We start from the raw sequence: 20,448 nt of genomic DNA, 5'->3' as shown, positions 1-20,448 counted from the left end.
ACCAAGTTAATTGATTTGAAGGAAAGATTTTACATATTTTCATTGTGATATGTCTTTATTATGTACAAACATAGCATTAAAGTTCAAATAAGTGTTATAAAAGCAACATAATATAGCATATCGATTTTTGAAAGCGATCCATTTTAACTATAGATGCGATGAATTATCACTGTTAGTGCAGTCATTTCTGATGTGGAATTTTCGAAGATGCGAGGAATTTTTATTGTAGAATTATGTGATAAATGCACTTGAAACCAATGAAAAAACTTAGTTGATGACTTTAGAATTTATGATAAATGTATTTTCAAATTGAAATACAAACTCCTCATTCATTCTTCGCTTCTCAAAATGTCATATTTTATTCCTCAAATTACGTTTTTCCTTGAGTTAAAAAAAAAATTAAAAGATATTTCTGTATTTTTTTTAAGTCAAAGATTGATATTGCGGAGTTTAAGTGCAGTCTGTGTAAAATAGTGACGAGTACATTTGAGGACGTTATCTTCCACGCAATAAATACACTTGCGAACAGAGAAATATGCATCTTGAAACGCAATGGTGACAGAAAAGCTTATAAAATATTAACTTTTCCAAGTTGTACCCTCAACTGCTTCAATTTCCATATTCTGAAAAAGACAGTTTTGGTAGAACAAATGTTCTTGACTCGATTGTTGCTTGCATGATTTTAACTGTATAAGGTGAAACGGTATGTGACATAAATTATCCACAGTCATTAAAACATGAAATGTAAGGTGTGGGCGAACTTTTTTGTTTGCATTGGTACGTGAAGTAGAGCACCCTTGATACAAACAAAATTATCCGTAATGAACAGCTCGATACCAGAAGAGGATTTAGGGGGACAGGGGGTTGCCCCCTTTTTGGAAAACATTGGGTTACTTTTATATGGCATCACTGGAGCAGGCCCCCTCTTAGGTAGTCATTGGACCCCTACTTATAAAAATTTCTAGATCCGCGAGTGGATACTACCACAGAGGTCAAACAATGCACATTTGGGTAATTGTACATAACATGCATGCTACAATTCATGTTTGATGATCTTAGACCCTTTGGACTTCTATGTGGGCTATTTCGGTAACTTGGTAAAAATCCCCAAACTGGATACAATGTTAGATTCAGCATGTCAAAAAACTCCAAATATCCATAAGGTCTTTTGTCTATAAAAATGCATGCATGGGATACATTTGTTATTGAAGGCATGACTGTAACAATAGGATGAAGATAAAAAAAATATTTTATTCTGCGGTCTCATTGGGGGGGGGGGGGGGGGGTCTGATCCCTGATCCCGCTTACTGCTTTATCAGATTCCCGTATCTCGCTTATACTATGCAGTTCTCATTTTTTAAAATTTTCCGTGTCCCGCTATACTTTATTTCTCGTTTTCACGACACAATCATTTGACTATCACGTGTCACGCTTACAAAAAAATCGGCTTCCGCGTCACGCTTATACCCCAACGCGACCAACTATTCTACTCTTTTCTGACTCATATTAAGCCCATTATAAATATATTAAAAAAAGTGTGTTTTTTATCCCTTTTTATCCCGTCTCGTTTCGGATTGAGCCACAGATAGATAAGATGTCATATGTGACAATGAGACAACTCTCAAAACGAGTCACAATTTATAAAAGAATACCTTTATACGTAAAAATACGGTCTTCAACATGGAGTCTTGGCTCACACCGAACAGCAAGTTATAAAGGGCCCCAGTGTAAAACCTTTTAAACGGGAAAAACAACGATTCAATCTTTATCAAAATGTACGTAATTAGTGGTGAAGTGTCATGGAAATGGATAAAAAAAACAAGGATATGGAAATGGATAAAAAAACAAGGATAAAGATCCCTATACGATTCATAAGAAATTTTAAAAATGGAATACATTTGAAATAAATGTTATTTCTATTGAATTTATTTAGAGTGTTTTAAAACCAAACTTTCCTCCGTAAGTTAAATTTTATCAAATCCGTCTCTTACTTTATCTATTGTTTGAGCAAGTCGGCTAAATTAAGGCTTTACAGCTAATTTCCTAATGCATGTAAAGCAAAACTTTGGTTGACTTGATTGCTTAGTTTGTATAATTGTTTATACAAAAAAAAGTCGTCTGTTTATTTATCATTCTACATCAAAAATTTCTGGCATATACAGTGAAAATGATATTTTAGGATCCGCACTTTACATACACTGAGAATGTCCGTTGCATACACATACTTTTACATGATTACATTAGATGTATGTTTCATTACAATATTTTATTGTGATTGGCTAACTGCACATCACGTGTTATTCCGTAAGCAGTTGCATTGCTCAATACAACTTTTCATTCATGATAACACGTGCTCCAACAATAAAGTGCACACTTTCAGGTGAATTAAATAATAAAATATATAAAGTTCGTGTTTTCATAATCATAGCTAAAAAATGTAATTATAAGTATTGAATGATTCTTTTTGTAACTTTATAGGGTTGTAAAAGCGTTGACCGTGCGTACATTTTTAGAATGAAATGTACTTCGGTCAACGCTTTTACACCCCAATAAATTTACAAAAAGAAGCATTCAATTCTTAATTATTATCTTTTCTTTTAGTGTTTAATTTGATGAATAGAACTTTGAAAAGTACATACGTATTGAGGTGTAATACCACCATTGATTTCCCTCTATTAGTCTTTGTTAAATTTGCACTTTTCAAAAAAATGCGCAGAACTCATCTTTGTTTCAAACAAAGAAATACTTGGCATGAGTAAAGTTTTATCCTGAAAAAGAAAATAACCATCATTGAAAGTTAACCAATAAAATGTCTCCCCTTATTTTATCTGTGTACAAGGTTTAGTCACCATGTAACCTCAAGATTACAAAATTTTCTATAGAAATCCCAAATGAAAAATAATGGTGTTTTGAATATAGTTACTGCAATAAAATGTAGGATTATTACCTACAACTGTCAAATTCAAGGGAATATTTTTTTCGACCTACTTTCGTATACAACCGGATGTGACGTACCATAATTTGGTGGTATTACACCTTGATCAGTAGTTCATCAATACATCAGACCGTTGGTTTTCCCGTTTGAACATTTTTTTCAATAATCATATGTGGGGCCCTTTATCATGTTTATAGCTTGCTGGTCTGTGTAAGCCAGGGCTCCGTGTTGAAGACCGTACTTTGATATATAATGGTTTATTTTTACAAATTGTGATTGGATGGAGAGTTGTCTCATTGGCAATCATACCAAATCTGCGTATACCAGTATATATGGAAATCTAATCGTATGTTGTCTGAATACGATTAATTTAATTACTTCAGTTGAATTCAATTCGTTTGAATGTATCTAATGATAGTAATATAGGACAATGAGGTACGCCTTCCTAATCAATCAACTCAACAATGGGCAAACAGTCTCAGTTCAAAAATGTAACGACGTGTATGTGATCCATTGATAAAATATATCAGAACAATTAATGATTCACTATATAATCTTTATTAAGAGTCGTCGGCATAGTTTACAAAATCAAGAATGTACATTAAAGTCTTTTCAACTTTAAACTTGCGTACAAGTCATACCAATACTAATCAAAACAGGTTTGCAATAACTATCAGAAATACAAAATAAAGCAATATGATTAAGTCTGAAAGCAATAGCAGATTTATGAGCATGATACGGACAAGATTTTACTTTTTCATCATTATCTCTTCATGACGCAACTTATTTTTTCTATTATGAAAAGTGGAGCCATTGTAGGCTTTATTGCAAATGTAGCTCTTGAAGCCCAATAAATGTATTCACATGGCATCCTTGCGATCTTTAATAAACAGATATATTCAAACAAACAAATGCATCAGCTACCGGCCTTTAAGCATTTTGAATGCACTCAAATTACGTTTGACAACTTAGAATTAATGCATGATTAGTTGTCATGGGCAATTTGTACAATAATTTTGAATTATAAGAAAATTTTATCAATATTTAACGAACTATATAACTGCTTTGAAATCGGCATCTTATGATTAATTGCACGTGGATTCTGGTATAGACCTCATCTCATTAGACCATTTTTGTAACAGTTATGTATTTTAAGAATCAAAATGTATATACCGATCACCTGAAAAATAATTACGAAATGTGATTATCAAACAGTTAACAAGTAAAAAAAAAAGTAAAAAAAAAAGTTCCGAAGAAAATTCGAAACAGAAGTCCCATATCAAAGGCAAAATCGAAAGCTCATATGCATCAAACAAATAGATAACTACTGTTATATTCCTGACTTGGTACGGGCATTTTCTTTTGCATAACATAGTGGATTAACATTGGTTTAATAACTATCTAACCTCTCACTTGTATGACAGTCGCATACAATTCTATTATATTGACAACGATGTGTGGACAAAACAAACAGTCATGATAGGTATAAATGTCAAAATAGGGGTACAACAGTCATCATTGAATTATAGACAAAGGACATCAACAAAAAACAAATGCAAACATGACAAAAATACAAAATATAAAACATTATATATTGATATTTGTACATGTATCATATAGCGCCAATGGTTCTAAAATTCGCATATATATGAAAGCTGGCTGTTACAAGAATGATCATCCCAGCGAAAATTAAAACTCCTCCAAATCATCATGCATAGCTCGGTCATTGGATTGTCGGGTTGACTTCGGTACATGTCACTATATGACATTACTTGGTAAGGTTTACTGATCCATTCCAAGTCATTATCATTGTTGAAATTATAACCACCGATCCAGTATCCTTGGACTGAAAAAAAATGAAATATTTGTATTTTGGTCCTTATAATATATGCGTAATGAGTTTTGGAAAAACGGAACTATTTATTCTACAATAGGCTACAATACTGCTCATCATTACAAAATATTTTTGTGGGGTGAGGTCTTGTGCATATCGTATCAGTTCGCTGTTGAATGCATTTGCAATTTTTGATTAGCATCAGCTGGTTGATTGTTTTCACTTTCAAATATTTTGTGGAGACCATTTTTGCCTGTGTATCTTATGCAAGGCAATCCAAATGTTCGAAAGGACCTTCATAGGTTAATCCTAGCTAGGCCAAAAATAGGCCTTGAAACATCTTATGTTATCTGGACAACAACAAGAACAGACATGAATGAGACAAACTGGATTCCAAATCATTTCGTTGCAGCTTTGAAAATAGAAATTAAATAGAATGAATCAGTGTGCAATTTTATCTGAGTTAAACACAGAATATATCATTTGTATACATGTATGAGCGTTGATTTTTCTTAACAAATTCTTTTATTGTTTGAAATATATTTGATTAAAAACTTTAAAAAGAAAAGGGAAATATGTCAAATAGTAATAAAAGACTATTATTATGCAGGTTATATTGATATATGAAGTTTAAATTATTGAATACAATTAATTGAATACTTGTATTAATACAGTTTATAGATTGAGATCTTAGCTATGTGAACTCTAGAATATTACCCATGCATATATATATATATTGTAGTACTTGAGAAATATTGACGTACAACGCATATTCCTTTAACTATACTCATATTTATGAAACAGCGACTAATATAAAAAAAAAATAACAAACTCCGAGGAATATTCAAAACTAAAAGTGTGTTTTCAAATTACAAAATTGAATAAAACGTAATAACACAATTTTGCTCTTGGCTACACACGTTATTGGCCAATAAAACTTGTGTAAAAAAGTCTTTAATCACTTGCGATCTAGCCCCTAGGAACACGTGAAAAAGATAATGAGAGCCTAGTGCCCGTGTTTAAACACTTGAGACATAACCCCTAGGAACACGTGAAAAAGATAATGAGAGCCTAGTGCCCGTGTTTAAACACTTGAGACCTAACCCCTAGGAACACGTGAAAACGATATTGAGAGCCTAGTGGCCGTGTTTAAACACTCGAGACTTAGCCTCTATGATCACATGAAAAGGGCATTGCCTAGTGCACGTGTTTAAACACTTGGGACTTAGCCTCAAGGAGCTCGTGAAAAAGGCAATGATAGTCTAGTGCCCGTGTTTTGACACTCCAGAATTAGCCTCTAGGACCACGTAAAAAGGGCATTGAAAGCATAGTGGCCGTGTTTAAACACTCGAGACTTAGCCTCTATGTTCACATGAAAAGGGCATTGCCTAGTGCACGTGTTTAAACACTTGGGACTTAGCCTCAAGGAGCTCGTGAAAAAGGCAATGATAGTCTAGTGCCCGTGTTTTGACACTCCAGAATTAGCCTCTAGGACCACGTAAAAAGGGCATTGAAAGCATAGTGCCCGTGTTTAAATACTTGAGACCTAGATACAAGAACACGTTAAAAAGCCATTGAGAGCCTAGTGCCCGTGTTCAAACACTCGAGACTTACCTTCTAGGATCTCGTGAAATTGCATTGAGAGCCTTGTAGCCGTGTTTAAACATTTGAGACCTAGCCTCTATGAACACGTGAAAAAGGCATTAAGAGCCCAGTGTCTGTGTTGAAACACTTGAGACCTAGCCCCTAGGAACACGTGAAAAAGGCATTGAGAGCCTAGTGCCCGTGTTCAAACACTCGAGACCTAGGCTCTAGGAGCATACAAACACGGATCTGTGCAGCATTTTAGTTATATTCATAGTGGAACCTGCAAGGATTCAAACAGGCCTCCAAAAATAGACTTGCATCTTCCTTTATAAATGTTCTTTTTTTTATAGGGCTTTCCGGAATTTGTGTCTTATTTACTTATTAATATAATTGTGTGTGCATTGTATTCAAACTTGTATTTAAAGGAAATCGGACCTGACCTGCATGGATCTTTTGTTCAAATTTTAATTCCTTCCGAAAAGTGGAAAACCCCTATATTAAATGATGTAGCAGGCGCTGCACCGAATGGTTGGTGTGATTGTGACTTCATGAAGCTGATCAGTATACACAGAAAGATTAATTCCTTTGCAGAGAGAGACTTCGTCCTGAACGCACCTATAAGTATAAATAATGTGCAAACGGATTTAGTTGTCTTTCATTTACAGGTCATTGATGTCGGATCCTGTATGCTTTTTTAGTACACTTATATATGGGAACACAGATTTCTTTTCAAAAGCATGTCTAGAAATTTGATTCTCGGATTTTACTACTATTTACGACCTTTGGAAGGATTTCTACTTCATTGATTTTAATTTCTCTATCCAGATTCACTGAGATTGGAACGTCAAGCAGACAGCACGTACTTTATACTGCTAACGGAACATATATTTTCTCGATTTATTATACAGGTAAACTATTTTCCAATCACTGACCACTGGTCGACTCATTCATTGCCTGCACACAAAAAATAATGCGGGTTAAATAGTAATTTAACAAAACGTTTATCGATTAATTTTCAGAAATTATGATTTGAAGCAGATTTTTTTTTGCAGGAATAGATTTGTTTTCAAGAAAAATGTTTGATCATAAAAAAGAAGGATTGGTATTTTTTTTAATAGAACAGAAATGGAAAATCAAAAAAAAAAAAGGGAGGGGGTCGAGAGGTGTGGTTGTGGGCCTTGAATGATTAACAAGGATAAATTAAAAGTACGCATCATGATAGATTTAAAGTTTTGAGCTATTATTAGCTAATTTGTTCATTTTTCCATTTCTGTGGCACGGAACCCCCAAAAATGACGTATAACATTACGACACAAAATCTCCAAATTAATCGTGTCGCGACAAACATTTTTATCCCATTATTTTTTAAGTTGGGTACCCAAGGACCTCAAATAAACAAACTATAGATTGATGCGCCTTACGGTTTATGAGTTCATGTGCATATCATTTGTATCAAATGCATAAGGGGAAATAACTCTCATATTGAGTCTCCGGATAGCTTCCGTCAAAATTAATTAGAACATTCCTGAGGATATTACGAACAATTTGGTCAATAATATTTGTCGCAATTTTATACGGTTGGAAAGTTTTAGCGATAATAGGAAAACAGTGTTCGGGGAGATACCTCCTACACGGAAAAGTTTTTTTACGCGGTGTCAGTTTCAACAGCGAATAAACTGTTCATTATCATATTCCAAATATATGAGCGACATATTGCGAAACAACAAAACAGCGAAGGAATTTGGTGAAGAAACAAATTGTCAGATTAAAATTACGGAAAAGAAGAAAGACCTAATAACCAGAACAAAAGCAATGTCTTTCCACTGAAAGGTTGAAGGAACTTATAATAATCAGAAAAAAAACAAATAGGTCTTTCTACGGAAACGTGGAAAGACCTAATTATTCTAGTGGATTTGTTTGTTGAATAGGTCTTTGTGTCATAATCCGCTTCATCCTTTTAATAATTTGTATAATATATGTATAAATGTTATACTAAGCTGTATAGTGTCTATTGGATATAAATATTAGGTAAATCTAATAACGTATTTGCTTATAAACAATATTATACCTCATACAGTTTTGCCTAACCGGTTACTGGAATAATCGTTCGACCGATAAACTGGTTAACCGGTAGTTTAAGATGATGTGTGACGGCCTTATTTGTTGCATCCTTCAAATATATTTTATATTACGATGAATTAAAGTTTGTCCTTTGGCATTATAAGGCTTGTCTGTGATGTTTCCTTAAGAAGGTTGGTTTTTTTTATAATCCAATACTTCGTAACTACTATAATGGCGTTTGTAATAACTTCAGATTGAAAAAAAAATAATCTTGATCTCGTCGAATTGAAAATCTCTGAAAACTCTAACCATCAAGTATAGGACATTAATTATATTCTCGTTGTTTTGCATTTCTCAATTTATTTAGTTGGCATTTCGTTTATAATATGACAAAGCCTAGCTTGAACGATATGGAGTTTGCACAATGTCATTCAGATGTAGGTTTATGCGTAATATCAAATAAAAAAACAAAATTGTGAAGGAGATCGTGAAAAATTGGAATGTGTCGGCAAAAGTCTTTACAGATCTTATGTTTGTAATTTTCATGTAACCCGACTTAAAATAAAATGATCTATTATTTTACATTCTATATAGAATAACTGATTTCAAATTACAGTTTAAAAAGACTTGTATACTAATTAGGTTTACTTAAGTTTTAGCCCCGAGCTGACAGACAAGTTGCGTAAGTTCTAATTAATGTTATGTTTTATGAATTACCCATAGCAATCAATATACTGGATAATTGATCTGTCAAATAATTTCTAAATAAAAAAAAATTATTAATTATTTCAATGCACATTTTTTTCAAATCTACTAAAATTGAAAAAAAACGTCCGGTTAACCGGTTAGCATTTTTTGGTGTTCGGTATTCGGTCCTTCCGATGCTTAACCCGTTAACAACCCTAATTGGTATTAAAGACCGTACTGATGTCCATTGTATCGTATATATGCTGCCACGCTTAGATATCCACTATTTTTGTTAATATCATTTTGAAAGAAATGGTACTTTGTTATACAAGTTATTATCGTGGTCGTGCACTTGGCTCTCCAATTCCCATCATGGAATTAGTGTTTTGTTTTATAATTTGTTACTGCCTTTTCCATTTCAGAAAATCAGTGGTTATAGTCTTTCTTCAATTTGCATATTAGGATCGGTAAGCGAAAAGATTTTGAATGAGTGTATGCCGATTGGTGCTTTGATTATGTTTGCTGTTGCTGTCCAGCTGATGTAAACCGCAAATCTATTTTGATTAATCTCTAGTTTGGTATTATTTAGTCGTTACTTGGACGCGGCATCACAAGTAATTGTACTGCAAAATAAGGCAACAGTAGTATACCGCTGTTCAAAACTCATAAATCCATGGACAAAAAACAAAATCGGGATAACAAACTAAAACCGAGGAAAACGCATTAAATATAAGAGGAGAACAACGACATAACACTAAAATGTAACACACATAGACAAAATCCCACGAGAATAATATATATAACATCAAAACCAAATACATGAATTTGGGAAAGACAAGTACCGTGACACGTCTTATCGCAATGTGAATTTACACTAAAAAATAAGAGAAAACAAACGACACAACGTTATAATGTAATACACACAGAAACGAACTATAATATAACACTGGTAATATGTCATTTTATTCCTTTCAGAACAGAACAATGTCGTCTTATCTTTTATTTCGAACAGTGAATCTGAGACTGGAATTTAATAGTCAGTATGAAAACATTTTCCTCTTCTTCTATATGGTTAATAGGTTGATGAAAACGATAAAAGGTACAATGTTAATCTTGAAGCTTTAAACTTGTTTTGTATAGAGATTGTTTATACATGAATATTGGGTCTTTACGTTTAAGTTCTTTTTGGGTCAGTGTGCTATTTTATTGAAGTCAACCGTATACTTTTCTGTATGTGTACTTAAATATAAAAAAAATTACCTCCAGTATTCAGTGTCGTCACTTCATTCTTAATAAACTCATTCTCTTCTGATGTTTCCATTTCCACAAGCTTACCTCCGATACATTTACAGTTTACCTTTATCATGTTATTAGAGAAAAAGCTATTTTAAATATGGCATTTTTTTAAATGTTTAAAAAAACTATAGTAGTTCACATGTAAATGTATTCATATTTACAATTAAAGATTTCAACAACACAACATGAAATATTTAGGAGTAAATAAAACATTCCGTATGTTATATCAAGCTATGTTTAAAGAAGTACAATTTGGGTGCTGGATTTTCACGCTGTGTTCATTTATGTAAATATCGCTCAGTGTTTTTTTATTGTTTAAATATTTTTGATTGAGTTAAGCTTTTCAAAAATGTATCTTTCTATGGGCTAATATATTGTTTCAGGGTAGGGTGAAGGTTGGCGGCTATTAAAACGTTTTTTAAACATGCTGCACAGGAGCTTGGAGTTCACTGGATGTTGATTGATGATGTCGTTCATACATGCTTCTCGTTTCTCGATCTTTATAAAGGGAAGACCGTTGGTTTTCCTGTTTAAGGAGGCTCGTGGGTATAAAAAAAGATCAGCAAAAAATTAAACATTTGTTTTTTTCATTTTAATTTGTATTTATTACACAATTAGTTATTACTTTATAATATGGTACAAAAATCACCAAGGAAAATCGATTTGGTTTGGCCACAGATGATTTTTAAAATGTTCATATCATAGAAAAAGCTCCAAATTATCTCCCGTTGGTGCAAACATGTCATATTTTGACGTTTAAATTGGAATATCTTTTTTAAACCATCGGTAACCTATATTTCTATTATCGTGTTCAAGCAAGCTGTACATAAACTAAATAATTGTAAAATTTTTGCGATTTCTGTAATTTAGTTTTTTTTTTATTTCGATCTTACAAATATTTCTCCTATAAGTTCAACAGAAAAAAAGGACATTTCCAATATATATGCTTCTTTAGGAGGCAGATTGTGAGCTTAAATGAACGGTGACCCCATATTTTTATTTTATATTTCCATTAGGTATAAGATAAAGTTTAATCATAGAAAAACATAGGAAAATCCTATATTAGAAAAACAAAGTTGATTTAAACCCGCGAGCCCCCTCCAATAATTTCACACTTGTCATGTTTGAGACCCTTTATAGCTTCGTGTTAAGGGTCGTTCTTTGGCTTATATTGGTTTACTTTTACAAATTGAGACTTTGATGAAGCGTTGCACTCATACCACATCTTTTTATTTATATATCATGTATATGTGAATCCCAATTCTTTATCAAGGAGAAGAACAAGCTTATGGTATATTCTACTATGAAGGGTCTTCATAAAGCGAAGAAATACGCCTGTTAGTAAGATATTTTATGATAAAGTTGCCCATTGTTTTGTAGCATTGTTAAGATGATTTTATATATGTCTATTTATCAATAACTCAATTAAAATCAATAAATGATCAGAACATATACATAAATTACTTTTTTTCACTTCAAAAACATATGCAAAGAGTGTTACGACCTTCGTGTATCTCGTCAATGCTCTAAGTCTACACTATTTTTACTTACTTTCGCTTTCTCCCATTCTGTCAAATCTCCAATTATAGAATACATGGAATTGCCAAAGCTGATACATCCTGCACATGTCGTTGGAACTTTAAACAAAGAAACATCAGATTTAACATTGATCTTGAAAAATTGTAGGGTTAATGTTGTGTATTATAAATTTGTGTTATTTAGACAATTGAATATTTTGCAATTATAAGTCAACTCAACAGTCACTTGTTACATTGTAAATATACCAGACGTTAATTCACATAAGAATACGTATTGCTGATTAACTAAGTATTAAAGATATGAAATATATGAAAGAGGGACGAAAGATACCAAAGGGATAGTCAAACTCATAAATTGTTAAAAAAAAAAAACCGACAACGACATGGCTAAAAATGAAAAGACAAACATACAAACAATAGTACACACAACATAGAAAACGAAAGAATATGCCACACGAACCCCATTTAAAAACTAGGGGTGATCTCAGGTGCTTCAGAAGGGTAAGCAGAATATGTTCCACATGTGGCACTCGTCGTGTTCCTTATGTTATAACAAATCCGGTATATAGTCTTATTGGAAGGAAATTGTAGTTACGACGTAAGGAGCATATCATGAAATATACATACAATGTTGACTAATAAATTGTCATGTTAAACAATTTTAAGAAACAGACAGAGACAAGAGGGAACTGATTGATGAGGTTTATTATATGAATTATCAGTTATAGTTATTAAAACTTCATTGAACTTACTGTGCTGGTTTCTTGTCATAACGCTCCAACCGATGGCAGTGTTGGTGGCTACACAACAGTTTTCAGTTATGTCGAGACGACATATTGAAGATTCTTTAGAAAAACTGGCCACACAACATGCATCATGTAATACACACCTCGCTCCGCACGCTGATTCGGATTTTGAATAGACATCTGTTGTGTTACACGACGACATTATGTTTTCTCCACTTTTGACTGTGAAAGTACTTGTTTTCTTGTTTACAGTTTCAGTACTCATGGCACAGTAAGTTAGTGGTGTAGATAAAATAATCATAGAAATCATTAACAAGAAACCTTGCATCTTCATTTTAAAACGTAGTCGAAGTGTTGAAATTGAATGCTTAACAACATTTAAATATGCAGCAAAGGTCAAAAGATCCAATCAAATTAGTTTAATATTGATCGGAAGTTTGAATAATTAATAATTTCTTATTACAAGTTGTTGGAATGTTTTAATGTATATCATTGACTCGTTCGATTCTATTAAAATTAAATGGATACCCAAGATCTTTAGAGTATACATGGTATATGCTTTCCAAATAGTCATATCTAAAACGATATTTGAAAATACAAGTCCAGTGTACATCAATCAATTTGATTTCTAACAAAAATCATATAATAGAAGAAGCTAACATATGCCCTACCGTGGAGAGGACCAATAAAAATATATCATGTATCGTATTGAAAAAAGAGATAGTTAATATCGAAATGTTTATCGATTTCCTCGATAAAAAAAATATCAACATTAGTATTGGTCACAAATGTAAATTCAAAAAAAGGGGGAAATCAATAAAACATGTTAAAGCTGACGAAATAGGACTTGATAATTTATTAAGCATCGATTCGAACGACAAACAACTGCCATACATGTACATGTGTTTATAGAACAAAACACGGTATTTCTTTTTGTTTTATTTCTAACCAAACCACCAAATAACACTTGTTTTCAGTTTTTTTTATAGTTTACAGAAAAACCACAGCGACATCATCCACGTTATATGGATTTATTGTGTTATTAGAATTTGCTGTTACAAAATATTAGAAATTATTATAAATTAAGGAATGTATCTCCCTCATGCAAAGCTCTGATTCCTTTCACGGATTTGGCTATACTTTTTGGACCTTTTGGATTATAGCTCTTCATCTTTTATATAAGCTTTGGATTGCAAATATTTTGGCCACGCGCATCACTGAAGAGACAAGTATTGTCGAAATGCGCATCTGGTGCAAGAAAATTGGTACCGTTAATTTTATTTTTAGCATCATTCTCAGATCAGGTTCAACGAAATCAGAACTAGGACCGACAGCTTCGAAAACAATGTTACAGAATCATCAGAACATGTATTTCTAAATAAATAACATATGTTACTATCATGTATACCTTTTGTTTTTCATGTAATTCAATGAGTAAACAAACAAAACATTGAATATTTTCTACGTTTTGTACTTTTCGTGTGAAATCTCTAAAATACTTATGTGCTCTACATTATAATTATATTTCAAGATATTTCATTTCATTTTTTGATCGACGTTATTTTTAACTTTTATTTATTGCAGTAAAGAATGACACTTTTACGTCAATGTGTGTTTTGTAATTGCTTTCAAAATATTTCAATTCATGTAATGACGCTATATGATACAAATTTGATGGGAACTTGCAGATGTTGTATGTTATTGTATTGGATTCTTTTAACTGATGAATGCATAGTTATTGAATTATATGTGTATTTTGTTGGTATAATTATGTTCTCTTTAAATTTTAATCAATTGTATGATATCGTTGGCAAACACAATGTTTATCGTTGACAAACACAATGTTTGCACAATTAATGATGGGGTTTATTTGATCTTATATTTCAGAATAATTGTACATGCTTCAGAGGAAATTTGGCTGAAATAGAAACTGAAGCTGAGAGCGAGTTTATCACTAATGAACTATTTACAAGAAACTATTGGGGAATGTTTATCCTTTAACTGTACATGTAATTGTATATACATGTTTATTTGATTCTTGTTTAAGTTATGTCATTTCGAAGATAATGCCACACGATGTTGGAATAGAAAATGCACACACAATCAACCATTTGGTTTAAAAAGTTGATGTCTAGTAAATGTTAACATATATATCTTTTAGCACACTAGAGCAGTTACATTTTATTTAACAGTTTTTGTGGGTATTTTGTACATAAGTTTTTCTTGTTGAATTTAATAAATACACATATATGTCACTTGTTATGCTTATGAGAAAACCTTGGATAATCAATATTTAGAATGTATTTACTTCAACATTTAACTTAATTTGTCACATTGAATATTATAATTATAATATATGTACTCTAGTTCACACGACTAACGTGAATATATATTGTGAAACAATAATTGAAAGGCGAAAAATATTGAATCAGATTGCATATAATGATTTGTATACAAATAAAGTGTTGTATGTACAGTGAAAATATTAGAATATTCAAACGCAGCGATAACTATGGTCACTATCTCCATCTGGGAATGGTAATTATCAGCAAGGAGGTTATATTAGAAGGAGAGAGGACGAAAGACGATAATTACACATAACATGTTACCGACTTTTCTGTATGTGGATGTTAATTAGTTGAGATCGACTCTGTCACAGAGGAAGATTTTGTCCTATTACATACCCGAGTAAGAACGGAAACACCCGAGGTGTCATAAACTGACCGGATATACAATTATTGAAATGTTAATCAGATTTTTGGTTAGATTTTGTGTGATATTTTTTATTAAGTAATTACAAATTAAACTTTTATGTTAAAAGTAAAGTTATTACCAATAGAAATAAAACGAATATCCGTCTCATTGCCGTCAATGTTAATATCAACAGTCATAACATAAAGTCACTTTTACGTTGTTCCCGATAATTTTTTTTATGTTTCAATTGCAAATATTCCTTCCGGTCGTTACCGGTCACCGTAACTAAAGTACTTTGCATATTCGTATATTTTCTATGATTATTACCAGCCAATTTCATAAGCAGAAATTGACAGGTAAAGCGAATAGCTTTGTTTAAAGCAATGTAGTGTTGAATAAAAATTGCTCACTAACTTTCCTTTTAACCCTCATAACTTTGTCATTTCGTTATCTTTTTTCACCGTAGACAGACGGTTGATTTTGAAATTGCGCGTCAAATCTTTTTCCAAATCATAAACACCTATGCACTGCACTGTAACTTAAAATACACCTGAACTTTAATGACCCAGTCACTGATAACAACCACGTGACATATGCGATATATCTAATAGCCCGAACTACTCGCCGTAACAGCCCGGTACATCAGAGGGCCATGTCAAGTGGGTGATAAACATGTCGGTTTCTTTATAATTTTATCATTTTTCTCTGATCGAACTGCTAACCTGGGGATGCTAATTTTATATCAAGCAGAGTGTTCACTCTCCTTCTAATATAACCTACTCGGTATCAGTTAATGTATACGGAAATGAATCGACATTTCAATGACACAAATATACTTATATTCCATACGAATATGTTTAATCTATAGTTTGTACCTCAATAAAATAACTTTTTGACTCAATTATATGGAACCTTTGAAATTTCAATTTCAATATACATTTTATTTTCTTATTATTTTAAGTATTCGGATACTGGTTGGGAGGTTACAACTTTAACAAGGACAGTGATTTGGAATGGATCAGCAAACCAAATTAAAGGATTTTATTTTTATTTTTTCAATGAACCGAATCAACCAAACAGTGAAAGATGTTTAATGGCATTTACAAATTCTAATTTCGAATGAGTCGATGGTAATTGTCACACGATAGCAGCATACATATGTGAGTTTTGATTCAGGATGCATAAGGAACAGGTTGTTAGATTGACATCGGCTGTGTGGGGCAAAGTTATTTTAAGAAGATTTTGTTCCTATAGGAATGTGTAGGATTCTGATCGAATGTATATGATGGTATATGTCTTTATATTTAACTAAAACCCATATTTCTTGAAATCTACTTTTTGGATATTTGTAAATTGTTTATGTTGAAGCGTTTCGTTTGTATGAGGTATCTGTTCATTTGTCTAACTATGATATGCAATATTCATTGCAATTTCTCTTTTGTAAAAAATAGTGTGCTATTGTTGTGCTAATTAACATTTGTAAACTACATGTATTCTAATATTTAACATTCCGTACCTTCAAAAACTGCAATAATAAATGCACACAACAATTTTTGAATTGATTGAAGTATCTGTACCAGCAATACAATTGATTTACACACATATTTTACAATAGTATTCTAAACTTGCCAAATAAAACTTCTTAGCTGTGGTTTTAGTGCATTACTGATATTGATATTACAGTATTCAAGTCATAGTTTACATTTTGAAAAGGATATACTAAACAGTACAGTTATACATAATACATGCACTTTAAATGTAGTACATTTCACATCTAGTAGGCACATCTGTATTTCAAAAGTAGTGCACCTTATTAACATGTGTATGAGGAATTCAAATTATTGTCTTGAATGAAGACATTATTAAAAAAAGGACAAGGGAAATATTTTGTTAGCATTTTAACAGTAACTTCGATCAGAAGTATGCGTGCTCTATTTATTTATTACTTTTCGCATGTTGAAGATTTCATCTGATATATGATATATGCATAGGAGTCAATATTTGCGTTTTAAAATGAAATTGAAGACAAGTCTCTATACATATAACTATTTATTTCGCGAAGTGTTATAATTGCCAATGATACAACTCTATCAGCCAACAAATAGTCATATGTATAGAGACTCGTATTCAATTTCATTTTAAAACGCAGATATTGACTCCTACAAGTCAATACGTTACCAAAATTGGTTAACTTCAAGACCCAAGCATATCAATAAAATGGTAAAGCATCTACATGAAACATTGGAAGACAAGTATTTGTCATCTAAAGAAAATATGCATACAAGCCTAAAGAATTTAAATAATCTTTATTTACTCAAACAAAATAAGGACATTAGTCTTACATGTATATTAAGTAAAAAATGATCAATTAGATAATTAAATATAGATAGCTTAGGTCCTTGTGAAACTATCGGAACGATTTATAATATCATAGGTGGTGTACTTTGGCACCAATTAAAATCAAATATATTCATAAACCTAAATTGATCTAAACAAGTCTGTCATTTTCTGACTTTAATAAGTCTTAAATGAAAACATTTTTTTTAAAGATCAATTAATTTTTTGACTTCTGAAAGTCAGAAACAATAAAAATCGACTTGTTTATGTCCGAGCTTTTGACTCTAAAACGTGACTCATATATGTCGGACGTATAGATATCGATGTGATGTAGTAGGCATACAACTTACTGATGCACAACTAATGGATGCACAGTTAAACCTGTCTTATCCGACATACTGGGGGACCAGAAAAAAATATCGGATTAAACAGGCTGTCGGAATTCTCAGAATTTTTTTTTTCTGCAAGGGTAGGCATAATTTGGGAACATAAAAAAGTGTCGGTTTAAGCAAGATGTTGGTATACTAAGGAATTGGATTAGGTAGGTTGCAATGTACATGTAATTATAAAACTAAAAAGAAGTGTCATAATTGCCAATGAGACAAGACAACTCTATCGGCCAACAAATAGTCATACGTATAGAGACTTGCTATCGATATTCTATACCAGCATTTCAATCAGCCCGATCATTCCATCGTTTCCATGACAGTTCGCATTATCGAATAGATATACCATAGCTCTAACAATCCTAATCTTTCAACAACTCTCCGTAGACAAAAAGAAGACTACTGGATTAGACAATTCAGAACTGCGACACCTTATGGTTGCAATGACAAAATTGATGGTATAGGTATTCTATCTAGTCCTTCGTGTAACTCGGTGAATGTGATGAATATTTTCAACTCGACTCCTCGACGTAGACGCAGTCATGGTCATCGTCATTATACATCACCTTCTCTGCATGATGTATCTATTAATGACTTGCTGCCATTTATACAAAAGCCGTTAGGTATTCATCACATTCGCACGAAATTTTATTAATTACCTCTTTCAAAACTTCATTTTCTGTTCAATTTATGTTTGGAATCCACTGTTACAAACCCTCATTCAAACCTATACAAAATTACAGCTATAATTTCGGATATTGCAAGTCACAGACTTTTCAAGCCAGTCCGCATTGGCAAAGATGAAAAAGAGAAAAGATCTTTCCTTAATCTTTCCTTTGCCAACTTAGGCAATATCCTTCATCATAAATTAGTTCAATCGAAAACACCTCCTTATTTCAAAGACCAGTTTGTACCAATCATTTCTTATACCTATACCAAACCTATTGCAACAAAAATTTTCAATTACCAACACGTTTTGCAGGATCTCGATATTGACGACTTCAAGTATAAACCTCCCGATTGCACTTGTGCTAGTACACAATTCATATAATCCCGCTGGCCACGTTATTACCGGTGACCTCAACATTGTTAATAACACTTCTCTAATGTGTTATCGAAAGGTCCGAAATATCGTGAGCCTAAATCCATCAATTGGAAATTCAACTTTAAAATTTTGATGGATTCAGTTGAGGATTATGCCAGGCAATGGGCTAAGCGCGAGAAGGAAGAAGTAGACACTCTTTCCGAATGGATTAAGGCAGTGAGGTCGTTGATACAAATCAGAATTAAGAAACTGAATGGGTCTATCAATGCCCATGCTACGTCAATCTTTAAAGACCCAAATGTTGCAAAACACCTATCCTACCTCCATGACAAATATGTTGTTGTTCCCGCAGAAAAAGCCCCAAACAACATCGTTTTTGTATGTAAAACTCATTACATTAACTGCTCGATAAACGAATTAGGTATTGACAATTCACTTGGACACTCAACATATACCCTCACGACACTTACCAAAGACGAAATCCTGGATACTCATAGGTCTGTTCTGTGTTCCTTTGGAATTTAAACCAAAGATGAAGAACTGGATCTGCCATCACTGTATTGGATACCTAAACTACATAAGTGTCCTTACAAACAACGGTATATAGCTGGGTCTTCCAAGTGCTCCACGAAACCTCTTTCTAAATTATTAACATCTATTTTATCAGCAATCAAAGACGGGCTTCAAAGTTATTGTGAAACTGCCTATTCTAGAGGGGGCGTGAATCAGATGTGGATACCTAAAAATTCCAAAGATCTTTTAGAGTACATACAATATAACTCTCTTTCATCTTGTAACAGTATTAAAACATTTGACTTTTCTACTCTGTACACTAGTATTCCACATTCCAAACTAAAAGACAAATTGAAAGAGTTGGTATTACTTTGCTTCGTAAAAAAGAATGACCAACGTAGATACAAGTATCTTGTCTTAGGGAGGGATAAATCCTACTTTAGGATCACTCTGATTCGAACAAAAAATTCTCTGAAACTGATATTATCAAGATGCTTGATTTCTTGATTGACAACATATTTGTTACGTTCGGAGGACGTGTTTTTCAACAGACTGTCGGCATCCCAATGGGAACAAACTGTGCCCCTCTACTTGCCGACTTGTTTCTTTATTATTATGAGGCTGACTTCATGCACGAACTTCTTAGGAAGAAAGATAAGAAGTTAGCACTATCCTTTAACTCTACTTTTCGTCATATAGATGATGTTCTTTCACTAAATAATTCAAAATTTGGTTACTACGTATGTGGAACGCATCTATCCAAACGAGTTAGAGATCAAGGATACTACA

At 32.6% G+C, this 20,448-nt stretch overlaps 1 protein-coding gene across 1 annotated transcript; it reads right to left on the bottom strand.

Moving 5' to 3' along the window:
• Positions 1-4,566: 4,566 nt before the first annotated feature.
• Positions 4,567-13,024, bottom strand: LOC139481919 (perlucin-like protein). The gene is made up of 4 exons (XM_071265466.1): positions 12,691-13,024; positions 11,952-12,037; positions 10,365-10,461; positions 4,567-4,781 (listed from the first exon to the last, which is right to left on the bottom strand). The coding sequence occupies exons 1-4, from the start codon at positions 13,016-13,018 to the stop codon at positions 4,567-4,569; spliced, it is 726 nt and encodes a 241-aa protein (XP_071121567.1). The 5' UTR covers positions 13,019-13,024.
• Between the last annotated feature and the right edge of the window lie 7,424 nt (positions 13,025-20,448).

Source organism: Mytilus edulis, chromosome 7 (assembly GCF_963676685.1).
Source record: "Mytilus edulis chromosome 7, xbMytEdul2.2, whole genome shotgun sequence".
In the NCBI taxonomy this organism is placed as follows: Eukaryota; Metazoa; Mollusca; class Bivalvia; order Mytilida; family Mytilidae; genus Mytilus; species Mytilus edulis.
Note: the sequence above shows the minus strand (reverse complement) of the source record. Positions and strands in the feature narration are given on the sequence as shown.